The sequence below is a fragment of the Brachyistius frenatus genome, unplaced genomic scaffold (genome assembly GCF_029030835.1).
Source record: "Brachyistius frenatus isolate BFR_SWC_R1_liver_20210118 unplaced genomic scaffold, ASM2903083v1 Contig_139, whole genome shotgun sequence".
Classification (NCBI taxonomy): domain Eukaryota; kingdom Metazoa; phylum Chordata; class Actinopteri; family Embiotocidae; genus Brachyistius; species Brachyistius frenatus.
This window is the reverse complement of record NW_027210738.1, coordinates 265,001-283,451: the sequence shown is the minus strand read 5'-3', so window position 1 is coordinate 283,451 and position 18,451 is coordinate 265,001. Positions and strand designations below refer to the sequence as shown.

Here is an 18,451-nt window from a genome sequence, read left to right as displayed (position 1 = left end):
GCATTTTACGAGATAAATATATAGGCTACATGATTTTTTTTAATACATTTTGAAAAATATTCAAACCTTGACAGAGTGAGGTAACTAAAGCTATAAACAATCATCTTCATCACCAGTCCTCCCTCCTCATCCTCTGCATACCAAAATCACGAAACAAGCCCGAAAAGTTACAGATTTTGTAAAATATTTAGTGCTGTATTTACGAAAAAAAAAAAAATAATAAAAAAAAAAAAAAATCGCCGAGTCAAGCTGCTAGAATCACTTTCACTTTAATTTCCCTGACTTAAGAAACTGTTTGTGTCCGAAAGCGTGTTGTTAAGTTTTGTTTTCCAGCTGAGGAACTTTTTTGTTTTTCTTTGTAAGTTTCGTTTCAGGCTGACAGTGAACGTGACGCGATCAGCTGCTCCCGGTGGTTGCGGAGGCTCAGAGGCGACATGTATTCGTGGGGAGAGGACTGTCGGCGCGGGTTCTGGGTGAAAGACCCAAACTCGGCCGGTGCGGCGGAGGACGGAGTCGGTCACCTACAGGTGAATTACGCGGTGGCGGATCTGTGCGCGGGTCGATGCGCGCTGGCGTTCGTCAAAGGGAATGGAAACGCGTTTATTATGCGCACCAACGAGGGCAAAGACGGGGGGAGAGTGAGAGGAAAGCAGAGTGAGCATCGGGTTTTATCAGCATTTATAAAAACAAGTTCACCTCTTGATTTTTACATATATATATATATATATATATATATAAATAAATGTGTGTGTGTTTTCTTGCAGAGTTTGTGAAATGCAAAGAGAAGATCGCGGCTGTGAGTTGCGGTGACACTGATGTGGTCACACTGCTGTCTGAGGGAGGCTTGGTCCTCTGCGTGGACACTACCCTCTTTCCCTTCACACCCAGGTGAAGAGAAAAACAAACAAACAAACAAACAAACAAAAACTGGCAATAGACGTGTAAAAATGGTCTTTTCCATAATCTAATGTCTCATTTTTTCTTCTTGTACCATTCTCAGGCCGCTGGAAGTTTTGTCCAAAGTACCGGTTGCTCAGGTTGCTTGTGGCAGTCAGCACTCAATTGCCCTGACTACAGGTACAGTAAAGCGTCCAGTAAAATTAATCATATACAAGCTGAAAGGACAAATATATACATACAAGCTAAAAAAAAAAAATTTTTTTGAAAGAAGCTCCACATGCTGGTTTGGAAACATACGTGTCTGAATGATCCGGACAGAAGGAGATATTGTTTGTTGATTTTCTGCACTTTTTTCAAGTGAATTTTCAAACAATTTGGGTATTTTTGTATTAATTTTTAAAGAACTGGTCCTTTAAACAATCAATTAGAATCCTCATTACTACAAAATGAGTCACTTTTTATCACAACAAAGAGACATTACAAAAAAAAAAAGACATAAAGCCAGAACAAACAGATCCCAGGACCATAAAACTCTGAGTTCACTAATCACGATATCAGGAACGATGAAGTGGAACTCACAGGTGGTGATTCCCTCCCTCCCCCCCTCCCTCCAATCAGGCGGTCAGGTGTACACGTGGGGGCGGGACTCCAGGGGCCAGCTGGGTCTGGGGAGGCGGGACGCTGCTGTCAGTTCACCCCAACCCGTCCACCATCTGTCGACCATCCCGCTGGTCCAGATCGCTGCCGGAGGGGAGCGGAGCTTCGCCCTGTCCGTCTCCGGAGGCGTGTTCGGCTGGGGCGGGAACGACTGTGGACAGCTGGGCCTGGGAGACACAACAGGTACCCTTGTTAGAGTTTATTTTAGCTTTGATTCACTTTTCATTTTGAAATGTTACGTCGGTCGACGTCAGAGTGACACCGCGGTCTCTTTTACCGACAAAAGAGATGAAGTCACGTTATATCTTTATTTCCGTCCTGTAGACAGAAACACACCAACCTCGGTTCACTGTTTGAACACGAAGAAAACTATCCGCATTTCATGCGGAAAGGACCACACCGCTGTTTTGACGAAGGTTAGTCAACAAAAGTATTCTGACACTCTCCTTTAGTAACCTAATGCTTTTTATCGCTAGAATACCTGGAGTGATATTGGATGGTCATGTGAACCTAATACTATTTTTAAAGTCCTCCAAGACAAAAAAAAAAAAGAGTTTAAATTGCTTCCACCTCTCAAAAAAGAAATATAAGAAAAGTTGCTGTTCCTAAATGCAACCACAGACAAAAATATTCAGCGGGTTTGTTTTAGGAATATTTCTGAAATGCAAAACTGGATTTTCCCATTTGAAAATAAGTTGTTTCCTTAAATTACTGTCGATGAATATACGGTGATATTTACTGTACATTAAACAACAGACTGTACATGACCTGCCGTAAAGTGCAATACCACTGAGGGCCGCTAGGGGCAGGCTCGAAAAAAAACCTCTTCTTTGAGCTCTGCTTTGTTCTCCATCAACTTATCACGAAATTTATCTGCCGTTTGGCGCTCAGCAAAACCACCCCCCCCCCCCCCCCAAAAAAAAGAAAGTTGCCATAAAATCAAAACAATGAGCTGAAAGTGGCTAAAAACAGTAAATGTGGGATCGTTGACACCGTTCACATACAAGTAGTCTTTGGATCCACAGTTAATACGAAATATTTTGTTATTGTAATTTTGAATTTAAAGCATTTCCCTGGGTGGCATATGCAAATTAAAAATGTTATCGATGACATTTTGTGAAAAAAAATCCTGACCCACCACAGAATGTGAAACTGTAATTTTCTGGTTCTCAGCAGGGAGCAGTGTTCACGTTCGGCTCTGGTCGACATGGACAGCTTGGACACAACTCGTTACGCAACGAGCTGCGTCCTCGGCTCGTTGCCGAGCTCTGGGGGTCAAAGGTCACGGAGATTGCATGCGGAAGGTACAGCGCTATGTCTTTCTATAATATCTGTCCATAATATCCATATCTGTTTTGAATCTTTTCCTGTTTTTACATTCGGTACTTTAAATTTATTTTATTTTATTTTTTTCTGTAGTTGCATCTGAATGTCAATATCTTGTCCCTGTTCAGTGTTTCCTTGTAGGATTAAAAAAGACACAGGAGCTTGTCTGACAATAGAAAAGCAATTTCTCCAGCCATAATTTGACAAAAAAGCTCAAATGAATAGATGTTCATTATTTAAAGTAGTATGTAAAACATACATTACATGAATTATCACGCAACTCCAAGAATCAGTGAAATATCTCGAAAACGCATTCGTCATGTGGTTAATTTATATTTTTACTTTTTAAATCTTGGGCTATTTTTGGATATTCTACTCCGTTTTATTTTATATCACCTTCGTTAGTAGCTATTCGAAGTTACAACATCGAAATTCAAATTTTGTGTCAAACTCGAGGAATCAATAACGGAGACTCTCGGAACTTTTTGATCGCACTTCATATTTACGTCTCTGTTCGTGATATGTTATCTACTCAGACATCACACCTTGGTGATGACAGACGTCAAGAGGGTTTACTCCTTCGGTTGCCGCGAGCAACGGCAGCTGGGACGCGGAGAGGAGAGTCACCCGTCTGTTCCGCTACCCGTCCAACTGCCACAAGGTGACTGGATCTCCGGTACGAATGACTCAACTCATGAGGATGTAATTAATGAATAATCGTACATTTTTACTCATAATTTCAGACGCCGGCGACCGCAAAATTAGGAACATCTTCGCCGGAGACGACTGCTCGTTTGCGACGTGCTCGTCGGACGAGGTACCGACAGTAACGCGCAGGACAGCCAGAGGTGGAAGGAGGTTTTAATGAGGTGAACATGGACTCAACTCTTTTCTTTCGCAGGAAGTTCACAAAGGTTCAATCGCCGAGCACCGTCTCGACGGCGTCATCGACAAGTGGACCTCTGAATGTGATTCGAAGTCGTGGAAAAAGATAAAACAGTAAGTTTAAAATCGGTAGTGAACATACGTCATTTTTTTGTTTAATAGCACGAATATAGACTGCATATAAAAGTGGACGTAGTTTCCGGGGTCTGAAAGATTAGGTCAGTGTGGATGTGCGTTAAGCTGCAATACCACCGAGGGGCCACTAGAGGCCGGCTACAAAAAGCCTCCGGCTCCATAGACTCCCATTCAACTTGTCTCATGAAATTCCAAGTGAATAAAATTTCTCTGCAAGTTATCTCGTTAGCTAAAGTCGCTCCTTCTTATCTGTTTTCTGACGGTCCATCTGAAAATAATCCAGTTGTTAATGAAAAAAAATAAGGCTCAGAAAGCAGTGTTTTTGGGGGCGTGTCTGTTTGATTGACAGGCCCGTGGTGCAGTCAGGTTACGGCTGTCGGTGGGCGGGGACGTAATATCGCCGGGTTTCCGGGTGACGACACTGCCAGTCGCCGCTTGAGCCCGACTTAAATAATTGATTCCGATCCAAACTTTTTTTTTCCTCTTTGTAATGGATTAAAAATGTTAAAACCTTCACAGGGAAATCAACAGGATGTTTTCCTCTGCATCTGGTCTGAATAAAAGCTTCCTCGAGCAAAGGTAAACACAGTTTTTGTGCATCTAACTTTAATCACATTTCGTTTTTAGCTGTCGAAGGGGAGTTCCCAGCTGGTAAACTGTTGGGGAATTTTGGCAAAGCCATCACTCCTCCTTTGCATGTTTTTACCACGTCGAATTCTGTTTATGACACAAATACCAGAAAAACTGATGATATGTGGGTTTTTTATTTTTCTTCTTTTTTTTGTCTCAGCGGCGATAAACATTTCCAAACTTCGCCAACGTACTCCGGTTTGAACTTGACATTCGCACGTCGAGCTTTCAAGAAACTGGTAAAGAAGGACAAGGTTTGGTCAGAGGTGTGTAACCACAACAAATATAGTGTGTACTAACGTACTATAATCCGTGTTATTGCTGATGAAGCCTGCTTACTTTTTAGTGGTTTTAAATAATGACTAAATAGTCATTTTTAGTGACAGTTGGGTACGTCCCTGAACCCAAACTGTTGCCGAGGGACCGCTGCACACCTTTCTCTTTTTTTTTTTCCAGATCGAAGCTGTTCTTCTGCACTTGCTTCCTCTCCTCGATAAGAAACCGGTGGGAGTGGAAGGGTTGAGAATCTACCTGCTCCTCAATGAGCTTCTTCACGCGACCCAGAAACACAAGCGGCAACAGAGCACGAGGCTCGCCGAGGCCATCGCCGCCGCCGTCACGAGCCTGTCGGCGGACAGCCTGCAGGTCGTAGGTACTGTCGCCAAATACCCGTTTAATATCAGCAAAAACTCTCACAAATGACAACTGCTCTGCAACGTAACGATGCGTTTCCTTCTACAGGGGACTGGTGGTCCTCACTGTCGCTCTCCACCATGGTTAGATATGTTGAGGTGTGGAAGAAGACTTTCTCATTGATTCTGTCCTTCGACCCGGTTCCTCGCCACTCTGGAGTCAGAAACCTTCTACAAGTCCTCCAATATCTCTACAATGTTCGTATCATAATCCTCCTCAACCAGTACTCCGACTCACTTTTACAACAGAATTACCATTTTTGTCAATTTTTTTACCTCATAAATGATAATAAATAACTTGTCAAATGTTTTTTTGTTTTTAAAAGGCAAACAGCAGGGTTGCCGAATCACAAAGGATGCCAGACAGCGACTTTTGTCTGTCGATTGACAACAAATTTCTAGATGAGGATCTGAAACTTTGGCGTCTACGCTCAAAACCATGGGTAAAAAAAAAAAAAAAAAAGAAAGGCAATGTATCTGTATGTCTTGGCTTTGAATCCACTTCGTTACAGCTCTTTCATCATTCCTTTCTTCGGTCACTTTCTAGTCTATGTCCGTTCAAGTTAGAGGCGCCAAAAAATTCAGAGTTTTAATTGTTGTCATACACCTGACAGACCTGTCTGCTTTTTTTCTCTTTTAGTTTCGGTGTGCTCAGCCACTTATCCTGTGTGACTTTCCATTTGTGATGGATCTGCAATCAAAGAAAATGGTTTTTGACTTGAATGTTAAATACACCAAGGTAACTGAATTGGATTTTCTGTCCATTTGTACAAACATACATAGGAGCAAAATTGACACGAACATTCACTTAATCCATAGAATGAACTGATTCGATTTTGGTGGTCAAAGGTTACGGCGACTTCAGGTCCGGCACATTACTGTAAACGCAATATCTTAGGAAACTATTTGAAATCCTGGGGGAATTTCTTCAGATTCGCTAAAAAAAAACGTTCACTTGGACTCAAGGATGGCGACATGAATGTGAACTGCAACTTGATTAGCTGAACTTGTGCGACAGTAATTCTAGCTTTCAACGGGTATTATCGTTGTATGGAGGAATACTTGTTCTCTGTGCGAGAAGCAAACTGAAGTAAGCTGTCAGTTACACAACGCAAGAATGGTATGTAAAATAAAATCTTTATTCCAGCAGGCACAAATGAATCGAACCTTGTTGGGATATTTGACAGAATTATTCTTCCATTTCAACAATCCTGACAACCTCTTCGTACTGGACTTAAGGCGAGCGTCGCTTTTGGAAGACACCTTCGAACAACTGGCTGCTTCTAATCCCGACAACTACAAGCGCACACTTGCGGTAAACACAGCAAGACCATTAAAAATGCTTGGATTATTGTTTAGTTACTCTTTTATAAACTGTGGTTCTGGCAGGAAAACAGAATTTGTGCTCTTATGTCTTGCAGATCTGTTTTGATAAAAACGATGAAATCGATAACGTCCACACCAAAGACTTTTTTTACGAAGTCTTTCACAAGATGGTGTCAGCTGAATCGGGCATGTTCATGTTCAATGACTCTGAAACGCTCGCTTGGTTCACCTCCACAGTGAGACTTTACTTTTATAAAGATTTACTAAAAATGTTCAAATTAAAAAAAAGTCTTCTCTGAAATATAAAGAATATAATCAGATTTCACAGCATTTCATGTATTTCTTATAACATCTAATCATTATACAACATCGAATTCAGATGAGTTTCATCAATTCTATCTTCAAGAAATGATTTGTTGAATTTTAATTGTTTCTACAACACCAGGCAGCAGAGCAGGACCAGCGATTCTTCCTGTTTGGGGTTCTGTGCGGATTGGCTTTGTACAACATGTGCATCATTCACCTCCCCGTCCCACTGGTTCTGTTCAAGAAGCTGCTCGGTGTCAAGCCTTCACTGGAGGATATGATCGAATTCAGCCCGAGTGTTGGCAAGTGAGTGATAATTAATGTTCATTTAAATCATCCAAATTTGTAGCTCGAGGTGTTTGATTCCGCCGACCATCCTGTAAATATTGCACTCCTTGTATTTCATTGTTTCAAAGGAGTCTGCAGTGCATCCTGGACAACTACAAGGACGATGACATGGAAAACCTGTACATGGACTTTTTAGTAGGTATTTTGCAGATGGTTCAATAATTTGTACTCAGTTGATAACAATCTGTTATCTTTTTCCAAAGCAGTGATTCAATATCTTCTTTTTGTCCATTAACAGATCGTCTGGGATGGGACAGAGGTTGACCTTGACCCCAAAAATCCAGAAAAGCCTCTGACGAGTCAAAATAAGTAAGGACTATCAAAGCATTTATTACTCAAAATTTCCTTTTGTGTTTTGTTCTATCAGTGAAAGCTGTTAGTGGCCAGTATTAACTAATACAATTTTTTTTTAAGAGAATTTATGATTATGTAGCCTCGGGGAAGTATGTAAGTTGGAAAAGAGACCAAAATAGATCCTTGAGGTACACCAAGAGTACATTTTATAGACGAGGACACGGTGCCATTAAGTTTCACAGACATATGGCAGAAATAAAGAATTTAAATTCTTGACAGATGTGTGTTTTGGCCTAGTTTTTCAGAAATTACTATTATTATCCGTTAAACAGGAAGGAGTACGTGAAGGCCTACGTGAATCACGCCTTCAACGCATCTGTAGAGGCCAAGTTTCAGGAGTTCAGGCGAGGCTTCTTCCAGGTGTGCGACAAGGACTTGGTGAAGCTTTTCAAGCCAAAGGAGCTACGGGACGTCCTGGTGGGCAAAGACTTCCACAACTGGGAAAAGCTGAAACAGGTACTATCCAAAACAAAAGGGTCTTATTTTCTCTTTCTATCTTTGCTTGTTTTAAATACTGTAAGTTATTGTAACGGTCTCCTTCATTGTAATTAGAACACAGGTTATGAGGGTGTTTACCATGCCGGCCACCCCAACATAATGATGTTTTGGGAGGTTTTTGATCAACTGACTGAGAATCAGAAGAAAGCTTTTCTTTGTAAGTATTGAACCTGATTTAAACATGAAAAAAAAGAAAGTCAAATTGCTATTCTGCTCGACTATATCTGCCGAAATTACAGCAAAGTCACCAATTATGGGAACCCAATAAAGTCAATTATCAATATTGTTTTATTACCTGATATTATTTTAAGTTTAGATGGTTCTTAATTCTTCTTTCTGTCTGATGGAGTGGTGTTAAACTCAAAGGCAAACATTTTCAAAAGAAATAAAAAAGCTCACCGATTACCACTTTTTTTTTTCTCCACTAGGGTTTGTGACAGGATTTGAGCAGGTGCCTATTCTCGGCATGGACAAAATCAAGATGACAATCAAAGATAAACCAGTCGGGGACCAGTACTATCCTGAGGCGCTCACGTGTTTCTCGACCTTGGAGCTGCCCGTATACTCGACCAAGGAGATCATGCAAGCCAAACTGACAGAGGCCCTGAGCAACAATAGAAGAATCCCTCAGTGATCAGCACTAAACTGCTGACTGTGTCGGCACAGAAGAGTGGACTTCGTGTTGCATTAGGCACTTTGTAAACGGCTGACCGAAGACCAGAACTCAGAGCTACTGCCAAAATGTAGAGCTACTGCGGATGTATTTGCATAACCGTGAACACAAGTGCTTTTAAATGGGTTATGATGATGAGAATAAGAATGTAAACGGTGTGTGTGTGTGTGTGTGTGTGTAGTTTGCAAGAAAGTCTTGAGTTATTCAATTCTTGAGATGAGTCTTAAATCTCTGTAAATACATGATTACAAAATAACTGCATTCAGTAAAGCTTAATAATCTACATTAATACAGTAGTGTCAATGTTTACATGTGGTACATGTATCAGGGGAGATTATTAAACGCTTTAATTTAAGGAAGTATTTGTTCTATGTAAATGTGTTTATGTGCAATAAAAACCATATTCCCGTATGTTGCTCGGCCTAATTTATACCTTCATACATTTGATGGTTACTGAGGATGCATGCATTTATCCTAAAGGTAGAAAAGCAGCATTTGTGTTCATAGAATAAATCCTGCTGCTGCATACAGACAACAACAGTTGGGAGATCCATTCATCTCGTAAGGATTACCATCTATCGCCTGTCAAATACTCAGATTGGCTGTATTTTAAAACCTCGTTTGGGTTTTTAATGTTACATTCTTCTTGAGGACTCTCATTTCTCTCCACTTATTATTTGCAATGATGAAAGAGGCTTCATTTATTTTATTTTTTTGAAACTCGTGGTTGTGTATTTTACTTACATGTAATCTCCCTGTGCAAGGCTTTTTTTTTCTTTCTTTTTTTAAGTACTTTTCGGTTTCCCTTTCATTTGCTGTGTATTGTTTATAGAGATTTGATGGTTGAATAAAATGATGGACACCCATGCATGCAAATTTGAATTGATATATTACTGGCGACCTATTCAAGGTGTGAATATAGATAATGAGTGGATAAATGAATATGGATTATTAATGCTTATTGATTATTTTAGACTTCAGGCATGTCTGTAAGTGACTGAACCCACAGCGGTTGATAGGGAAAGTCAATGCTAATTCCTTATTATGAAATAACTATACGTTATCTGATATTATTAAGTATTTTGTGACAAACACAGGTTTAGTTTCTCCGACTAAGAGGCAGTGAGTAATACTGATGGTGTCCTTAGATAACAGCCACATCTCTGCTGCTGCGAAATCTTCATTTGTGATGTTAAAGCCAAAGGTAACAACAGATATTACGAAAGAAATGAAAGTACAGTCGTGTACATACAAAAACGATCAACTTCAGTTTCACTTTCCTTTTCCCCCTCTCGCGGCTGATAAGTCTCCTGACTCGCTGTGCGTGTTACTTTCGTTTCGTCCGAAGTTTTGTTTTCCATTCCTCACACCGGAGTTTGCACTGCGAGCCAATCGGGTTTCACCTGTGACAAACAGCCGAGTCATAAAAAGCAGCAGCTGGTTCCGCAGTGCCACTTTTACCAACATGTTTTCGTGGGGAGAGGACCGTCGGCAAGGCTTCTACTTGAAAAAAGACTCGAGCATCTTAACAGCTGACGGCGTCCACTTCCTAAACCTCAACTTTGACGTGAAGGATCTTTCGGCGGGTCGCGGTTTGCTCGCCTTCGTCAAAAGCAGCGGGGAAGCTTTCATCATTCAAACGGACGACAGCGGAGATGAGAGAGCAGTCCGAGGGAAACAGAGTGAGCGTCGCTTTGATCCTCCCATCTTCCTTTTCATCTTTTATCTTCATGTTGGGTTTCTTTCCCCCCCCCCCCCCCCCCCCCCCCCCCCCCCCCCCCCCGTCATTGATCCACAATCGCCGGCGTGTGTTTCCGTGTCTTGTGAATTCGCAGAGTTTGTTATGGAGAAGATTAAATCCGTGAGCTGCGGTGACACTGACGTGGTCACACTGCTGTCGAAGAGGGGAATAGTCTTCTGTGTGGACACGACTCGCTCTCCTTTCAAACCCAGGTGAGAGGGAATCATTTGACGTGTGTGTGTGTGTGTGTGTGTGTGTGTGTGTGTGTGTGTGTGTGTGTGTGTGTGTGTGTGTGTGTGTGTGTGTGTGTGTGTGTGTGTGTGTGTGTGTGTGTGTGTGTGCGCGCCGCTTATTTCTTGATTTCTTGCCTGTTGTTGAATCTTCCGTACGAGTCCACCGATGATCACAGAGCGAGCCTGTTTCTGTCGTTGCAGCCCTCCACAAGCTTTGTGTGACATCCCGGTATCTCAGGTTGCTTGTGGGAGCCAGCACACAGTCGCCCTGACAAAAGGTACAGTTGAGTTTACCGTAAACTGTTGATGTACGCATCGTGCATCACGATGCCGGTATCTGTAAAGCAATCATCTATTGGCTCCTGCCACAGTCATTCCTTTCCAGGATCGAGACACAAACAGTGAATGTTAAAATCCTCCCGAGTTCTTCTCAAACATTTTGAAATCAAACTTCCTCCCTCAGAAAACTGCACCCGCACCAGACGGCAAATGTTAATTTAGTTTTTTTTGGTTTCTTTTTGTATTTATATACAGGGGAGGGACTTTAGCTGACAACACCACCATAACTTGTGGGAAAAAAAATGTACTGACTTTGTATTTCATGAGAGAAGTTGAATGGGAGTCTGTGGAGCCGGAGCCGACCCCTAGCGGCCCTCGATGGTATTGCAGTTTAAGGCTCTTCTGCATTGGCATTATTTTTGAGACCGTAGAGTTACGTTCATTTTCATAAACAGTAAATGGCTTTGGCGCGCAAAATACATCATACGGAGGTGAATGCTGATCAGTTAAAGGCTGCTCCGATGGTCTTACAAGGAACCTGGGACATATACGCCTATTAGGATGCTAAGTGTGGCGAGACCCACATAGTCACAAGGGGAATTTGGGTTTGGTCTGGAGAGGATGTCAGAAAAGTGACGGCGAAAGTTCTGGTGATTTTTCCCTACAGGTGGTCAGCTGTTCACGTGGGGCCAGGACTCCAGGGGCCAGCTGGGTCTGGGGGGGAACGGGTCTAATTCACCCCAATACGTCAGATCTCTGTCAGGGATCCCGCTGGTCCAGATCGCTGCAGGAGGGGAGCACAGCTTCGCCCTCTCTTTCTCCGGAGGTGCGTTCGGCTGGGGCAGAAACGACCACGGGCAGCTCGGACTGGGAGACGCAACAGGTGCTCCAATGACGTTTCAACTATCTCCATTTTTTTTAATTTTTTTTTTATCACCCTTAATTATTTTCATTACCGTCACGGTTGGACTGAAAGTTAGTTGTAGGTGTGAGTCTCCTCTTTCCGATGTACATTCAAAGCGAGGTTGGCACGTTTATTAAAATATACGCCGTCCCTGCGACATGCTAACCTTTCATTGATATTTATCTTACAGACAGAAATACACCAACACACGTTCATTTCCTGAACACGAAGAAAACCGTTCACATTTCCTGCGGGAAGGACCACACCGCCGCTTTGACAAAGGTTAGTCAACCAACGTTGGCACTCAACGTTTTACTACCAGAAAAGAAAAAGAATAAAAGCTAACAGTGAAACCATGTTTGAAATAAATCTCCGGCGAAAACATTATCTTCAAACATTTATACGTCCGTTCAGACGATGTATTTTTATTGTTGCAATTTTACCTTTTAGCTCAGCCTCCAAGTACAGGACGCTTCTGTTGCACAGTTTTATATCCATGAACGAAAATGAAGAAAAACAAATAAGCAGATAAATTGATTCAGAGCACAGAAGGACGCGTTCAGCAGGCTTGATTAGAATCTCAGTTGGTCATAAAGGCAAACCATTACCATTGGATGATGAGGCATTTGAGTCATCAGTCAATGTCTGAAAAATGACCACTGGCACAGACACACCTTTAAGAACAAGTTATGCAGCATTGGGCCAGAGTAACAAAGGCGTGTTTGTGTCGAAGGGTTTATAGATGGCACACTTGTGTAAACGCACGTGACAAAAATAAACCCGGGACTATAAACGGTGTGTTTTCTGCTCGTCAGGGCGGTGGAGTGTTCACGTTTGGCTCTGGTCGATACGGACAGCTCGGCCACAACTCCACACGAAATGAACTACGTCCTCGGCTCGTTGCAGAGCTCTGGGGGGCAAAGGTCACCAAGATTGCATGTGGGAGGTACAGTACGATTATACGTTTATGAAAAAACTATTTATTATTGACGCGCTTCCAGAATTTCATGTTTTTGTTTTTTTAAAACCAACCTCGACTGTTTTTTGCCACTGTATTCAGCTGGTTTGCCAGTCAGTTGCTACCGAGGTGCATTATATAATATATATAGATATATACTGTACTGTATATATATATATATATATATATGTTGACTGTGTTTCTTGGTTTGTTTGTATATAATATATATAGATATATAATGTACTGTATATACTGTGCATTTTATATTTTTACTGCTATTTACTGCTATTTTATTGCTTTTCTATTATTCTATTCTATTATCTTATTCTATTATTTTTATTATTATCTTATTGCTTCTGTATGCTGCTGTAGCGAAAAAAATTCCCCTCGGGGATTAATAAAGTAACTACCTACCTACCTACCTAAACGGTTTTCGAACGATACAACAAAGTCCAGTTTGCGCAGGATTTAGCTGCATAAAAAAAAAAAATCAAAATAAAATAGTGTTTGCGTTGTATTTCCTCCACCAGACATCACACATTGGTGCTGACCGACCCCAGGAGGGTTTACTCCTTCGGTTGCGGCCACCACGGCCAGCTGGGACACCGACCGGAGAGCCATCCATCTGTGCCGCTACCTGTCCGACTGCCACGGGGTGAATACATTTCTTAAATCACTGGAGTACAAAGTTGTTGTTTTTGAACTCTGGAAAATCACGCCATCCAGTAGTGTTGGCAAATTTGAAGGATATAAATAACTTTTAATCTCTTATTTTTTGCTAGGTCCCAGAATCTTAAACATCTACGCAGGAGGAAACTGTTCGTTTGCGACGAGGACACCTAATGAGGTACCAGCACGAAAACACTCATTTAAAAAAAAAAAAAAAAGCACAATCGTGTTTGTAATATATATTCATCCCAATTATTTCCACATGTAAAGTAATTTTTTCAAAACCGAAACATGAACTCTTTCACAGGCTGCTCACAGACGGGCGGACGTCGGCGCCAACAACGCGATCGATGGTCTGATTGACAGATGGAGCTCTGAGGGGACTTACAAGTCATCGAAGAAGACACTACAGTACGCATAATACAGTTGTTATTCTTCTAAAGCTATGAACGCTGTACTCTCTGGGTTTTTCACTGACAATATGAAACCTTCGCAGGGGATTTCATGCGATGTTTTCTTCTGCATCCTGTATCAACCGAAGCTTCCTTGATCAAAGGTAAACACAGAGTTCACGATGGTCGCCTCTTCGCACCCGTTGATTTATTACATCTGAATGTCATGTCGTCTTCTTCAGCCAAGACAAACATTTCCGGACGTCGCCGAAGCACTCCGGTTTGGATTTGTCACTCGCACAACGTCATTTTGAGAAACTGGGAGAGTCGGGCGCCGTTTTGGCCGAGGTACGAAACTGAAACACGACTTTTTAACGCGCGTTATCCGGTCGGTAATTAACACAGAGTGGAAAGTTTCCTTTTTTTTTTGTCACGCTCCGCTCAAGTCACCGAGTTACGTTGCCTCGACAGGTCGAGACCGCCGTACTGGAGATGCTTGTCTCTCTTGACGTCAGTCCAGTGGTACTGGAGGGGCTGAGGATCTTCCAGCTTCTCACCGAGCTTCTGAACGTGATCCAGAAAGACAGAAGGGATCAGAGCTTTGTGCTCGCCGACAAGGTCGCTGCTGCCATTCACCGACTCCCTGCTGAAAGCTTCCAGATTATAGGTAGACAACCGTTTGAACTATTTTAGTGTTTGAGAGGCTTCATTTTTTTTCTCCATCGCTCACAGGATCATGTAACGGTTTAATTCTCCGACCTTCGGCACAAACGTTTCACTACCAGTTTAGACAAAAATGGCAGGAAAATCAGTTGTAATAAGTTGTGTGCTCGTATGGAGTCTCGAGTGCGCCAATAGAACAGCTGTTGACTTTTTCAGATTTTAATCAGTTGATAAAGTGATTAATTTAGGCAAATTCACCTTTATAATTAAGATTAATTAAATAATATTAATGATAAAATGAATTTCAAAATGAACAAATCTTTCAAAATTTAAAAAAAAAAAGTTGAAATAATGCACTGGTTAAAATATGGTAATATATATAGTGCTTTACAGTGTTTATTCATTGATAATCTTTTATTCTACTGGAAATCCAGACTTCATGTGCACGATACCGGCCTGTGAAATGCTAACTGTCACTAATGTTGTCGCCCTCAGTTGGCTGGTGGTCCTCGCTGTCGCCGTCCACCATGATCAGACATGTTGAGGTTTGGAAGAAGGCCCTGTCGCAGATCCTGTCCATTCACAATGTACCTCGCGCATCAATCAACAACATGCTGCTAATCCTCCAGAATATGTACAACGTCAGTATCAGTAATTCTTCTCACCTTTTCTACCATAAATACTTTTCTATTAATCTTCCATTTGATAACTACAAACTAAATTTACTTTTTTTTTTTTCTAAAAAGGCCAACAAGATGAAGAAAATCCCTGAAACAACTTTTGCCTCAGAGATTAATCAAATGTTTCTTCAAGAGGATCTTCAGCGCTGGGGTGTGATGCAGACAACCCAGGTGAAAAAGAAAGTACTGACATCTCAAAAAGGATGTCAAGTCATTCCCTCTGGCTTCACTCCTGTTGTTGCACTTGTCGTATTGTGTTCATTCGTGGAAAAACAAAAAGTGTTGTCACCAAATTTTGTTAAAAATTAATGACTGCCCTATTTTTCAGGTTGGGAATAACCCCCCACTTATCCTTGGTGAATTCCCATTCCTGATGGATGTGAAGTCAAAGAAATATGTTTTCGACGTGAATATCACATGTACTCAGGTAATTCACCGTCATCTTGAACTGACTAAAGTAGTTTAATGTAACAAACTGGGTTTGTCACAGGGCGACATTTTTAATCGGGGGGGGGGGGTTTCTTAACTTGACTATTTCATGAGTAAAGTTGAATGGGACTCTATGGAGCCCACCCCTAGTAGCCACCGGTGGTATTGTACTTCATGGCACATGTGATATTTCATTCTATAAAATTGAATTCGAATAGGGAAAATACGTTTTTTTATTGTTTTGATTTGTTTTGTTTTTTTAGTGGGAACACCAGTGGCTTCCACAGGCAACTCAGAAACCCTTCTTTGAACTGAAGCTGACGCGAGCATTGCTTTTAGAAGGCACCTTCACACAGCTGGCTGCTGCACATCACAGTGCCTTGAAGAAGCCCCTTGTGGTAAATATTTGACTTTGCCCCGAAGGTTCAAGCACAGCCGGATCGTTTTGTTGTTGCGGTCATTAAAAGCGTCTGTAACTTTTTATCTCTCAGGTGTATTTTGATGAAAACCCGAAGCTCACAGATGTCTACAAAAGAGACTTTTTCCACCACTTGTTTCCGGAAATCATGTCACCAAATTTTGGGATGTTCAAGTTCAATGACTCCAAAACATTGGCATGGTTCCCCTCCACAGTAAGACTTTACCCTCATACAGAAAAAAAAAATCATGTTTTAACCATAGACTGCACTCAGATTATACTTCAGATTATAAGCAATAATGGAAATATATGAAGTTTTAAAGATTCATTGTTTCTGCTTTTATCAAAGCAGCCAGCAGAGGACAAACCAAGCTTCTACCTCTTTGGGGTTCTGTGTGGATTGGCCTTGTACAACCAGAGTATCATATATCTACCATTCCCGCTGGCTCTGTTCAAGAAGTTGCTCAACATCCAGCCGAGTCTCGAGGATTTGATGGACTTCGACCCGCGTGTTGGACGGTAGGTGTCGATTTTAATTTACGAATACAGATTTTTAACATTGCGACGCTTGAAAGGCGGCAATATATTGTGACTACGAGGGGCAATCAAAAGGTTGCGAGACCTTTCCTGTTGCGTGTAAACGGAGCGCAGTACAGTTGTGCGAATATTGTGTTGTTGTAGGCGAAAAAGTCGTCCGGTTCCGATGAATTCACGGCGCACAACCTTGCAAATATCAATAAAAACCTACCCGGTTGCGCTCCTGACCTGATGCGCCTTTTCCAGTCTTTGACTGACGTTTTGCTCCTCTTGAAATGCAAATGGTCCTCAAAACACACCGCACGACTTACTGGTTTATTGCCGTAGACTTTCTGAAGCATTATAAAGATCTCCATTGCCGGTTTACTTGTAAGGAATACTTACTCACAAAAGTTATAGCTTCCCCCGGCACAGTCCTAGAACTATTTGATTGACCCTCTTACTGTAAGATAAGCAAGTTCACAGTTCTTTTAATGCAACTCTTTGTTTTATTCCGTTTCAAGGAGTCTGCAGGACATCTTGAAATCTGAAGATAAGGACCTAGAAGACCTCTACCTGGACTTTTGGGTTGGTGTTTTTCTTGAGACAATGATTATCTTATTTATGTATCCAAAACTTTTGCCATGATATCACTAACCCAATCTTTTCCCCCCCTAACTAATTTACAGATTACCTGGGACGGGGTGAGGGTTGACCTCGATCCACAAAATCCCGAAAAGCTAGTGACGGGTCAAAATAAGTAAGAACGCAAAATTATTTCAATCTACACTAGAAGCAGCATGCATCCATAGAAGCTCTGTTTCAGTGCAACGTTTTATCCGCAAAACAGGAAGGAGTTCGTGGAGGCCTACGTGAATCATATCTTCAACACATCCGTGGAAAGTCTGTACCAGGAGTTCGAGCGAGGCTTTTTCCAGGTGTGTAATCGGGATCTGTTGAGGCTGTTTCGACCAGAGGAGCTCCAGGGAGTGCTGGTGGGCCAAGACGTCTACGACTGGGCGAATCTCAAAAAGGTACCGTCAACTCTTTTGTTCTAGTTTATACCCGCATTTCTACAGCGTGTGCCTGATGTCACCATATCATTGTAACGGTCTGTTTTTATCTAATCAGAACACCGTTTATGAAGCGTACTACCGCAGCCACCCGACCATTCAGATGTTCTGGGAGGTTTTTGGTGAGCTGACTGAAGACCAGAGGAAAGATTTCATTTGTAAGCACTGGACCACATTCTTTAACGTTTGTCATTGCTGAAACCTTGAAGGCCCCTGACAAATATATTCTTATATTGATGGATTAACAAAGCAGATGATGAACATGTCAGAGTTTAACTATGATTACCTATTTAATACCTGACTGTTTTAGTAGCCTATAGTCAAAAATATTTTGATTTCATACATGGTGACTATTTGGGGAAGTACTGGGATTTTTTTTTTTAACTTTCATGCCCGTACAGGACCAGTTAAAGGTACCCTGCGGACTATCTGACCACTAGCAGCGCTATCGAGCTGTGTTTCAACAAAGGGGCCCATTTTGTTTAGGAAACATGTACGTTCATCATGCAGGGCCCCCATTAACTCTGTGCATCGTGTTTTCATAAATATTTCCAAACTACTTTACCACGCGCACCTAAATTGCCCCTATTATTAAGATTAGTTAGTTATCAGTCCTTGAAAAGTCAAAAAACTGTAATTTGTACAAGATAATCGAGTCAAAATTATGTTAAAAGACTAAAAAGTAACTACTTTCCCCTTCTGCGTGTGTTCCTCAGTGTTCCTCACTGGTTCCAGGAGGGTTCCTATTCTCGGCATGGACCAGATC

General features: G+C 41.7%; 2 protein-coding genes across 5 annotated transcripts in view; both read left to right on the top strand.

Moving 5' to 3' along the window:
• The first annotated feature begins 423 nt into the window (after nt 1–423).
• LOC138630695 (probable E3 ubiquitin-protein ligase HERC4) lies at nt 424–9,596 on the top strand. 3 transcript variants are annotated; one of them, XM_069715187.1, is made up of 23 exons: nt 424–654; nt 765–888; nt 1,001–1,077; nt 1,519–1,740; nt 1,882–1,973; nt 2,731–2,861; nt 3,420–3,544; nt 3,627–3,700; nt 3,785–3,882; nt 4,423–4,482; nt 4,694–4,799; nt 4,990–5,185; nt 5,275–5,423; nt 5,552–5,668; nt 5,866–5,964; nt 6,376–6,540; nt 6,647–6,787; nt 6,997–7,163; nt 7,274–7,340; nt 7,444–7,514; nt 7,832–8,015; nt 8,112–8,214; nt 8,486–9,596. In XM_069715187.1, exons 1-23 carry the CDS (start codon nt 435–437, stop codon nt 8,689–8,691), a joined length of 2,994 nt encoding a protein of 997 aa, XP_069571288.1. In that variant the 5' UTR covers nt 424–434; the 3' UTR covers nt 8,692–9,596. The 3 variants fall into 3 exon arrangements, with proteins under 3 accessions (XP_069571288.1, XP_069571287.1, XP_069571289.1); XM_069715186.1 differs by having other exon boundaries at nt 6,373–6,540; XM_069715188.1 differs by lacking the exons at nt 8,112–8,214; nt 8,486–9,596 and having other exon boundaries at nt 6,373–6,540; nt 7,274–7,344; nt 7,832–7,920.
• A 558-nt stretch (nt 9,597–10,154) lies between these two features.
• Nucleotides 10,155–18,451, top strand: part of LOC138630696 (probable E3 ubiquitin-protein ligase HERC3) — a 9,194-nt gene continuing 897 nt past the window's right edge. The window contains exons 1-23 of one of the 2 annotated variants that reach the window (XM_069715191.1): nt 10,155–10,412; nt 10,566–10,683; nt 10,906–10,982; nt 11,651–11,866; nt 12,078–12,169; nt 12,703–12,833; nt 13,376–13,500; nt 13,628–13,692; nt 13,822–13,925; nt 14,011–14,070; nt 14,149–14,254; nt 14,378–14,573; nt 15,065–15,210; nt 15,316–15,420; nt 15,578–15,676; nt 15,942–16,076; nt 16,170–16,310; nt 16,449–16,615; nt 17,137–17,200; nt 17,302–17,372; nt 17,463–17,646; nt 17,744–17,843; nt 18,402–18,451. The exon at nt 18,402–18,451 is cut by the window's right edge and continues 897 nt beyond it. In XM_069715191.1, coding sequence (XP_069571292.1) covers nt 10,196–10,412; nt 10,566–10,683; nt 10,906–10,982; nt 11,651–11,866; nt 12,078–12,169; nt 12,703–12,833; nt 13,376–13,500; nt 13,628–13,692; nt 13,822–13,925; nt 14,011–14,070; nt 14,149–14,254; nt 14,378–14,573; nt 15,065–15,210; nt 15,316–15,420; nt 15,578–15,676; nt 15,942–16,076; nt 16,170–16,310; nt 16,449–16,615; nt 17,137–17,200; nt 17,302–17,372; nt 17,463–17,646; nt 17,744–17,843; nt 18,402–18,451 — 2,769 coding nt within the window. In that variant the 5' untranslated portion in view covers nt 10,155–10,195. Of the gene's footprint in view, nt 10,413–10,565; nt 10,684–10,905; nt 10,983–11,650; nt 11,867–12,077; nt 12,170–12,702; nt 12,834–13,375; nt 13,501–13,627; nt 13,693–13,821; nt 13,926–14,010; nt 14,071–14,148; nt 14,255–14,377; nt 14,574–15,064; nt 15,211–15,315; nt 15,421–15,577; nt 15,677–15,941; nt 16,077–16,169; nt 16,311–16,445; nt 16,616–17,136; nt 17,201–17,301; nt 17,373–17,462; nt 17,647–17,743; nt 17,844–18,401 lie in introns of both variants that reach the window. The other variant, XM_069715190.1, reaches the window with a different exon arrangement.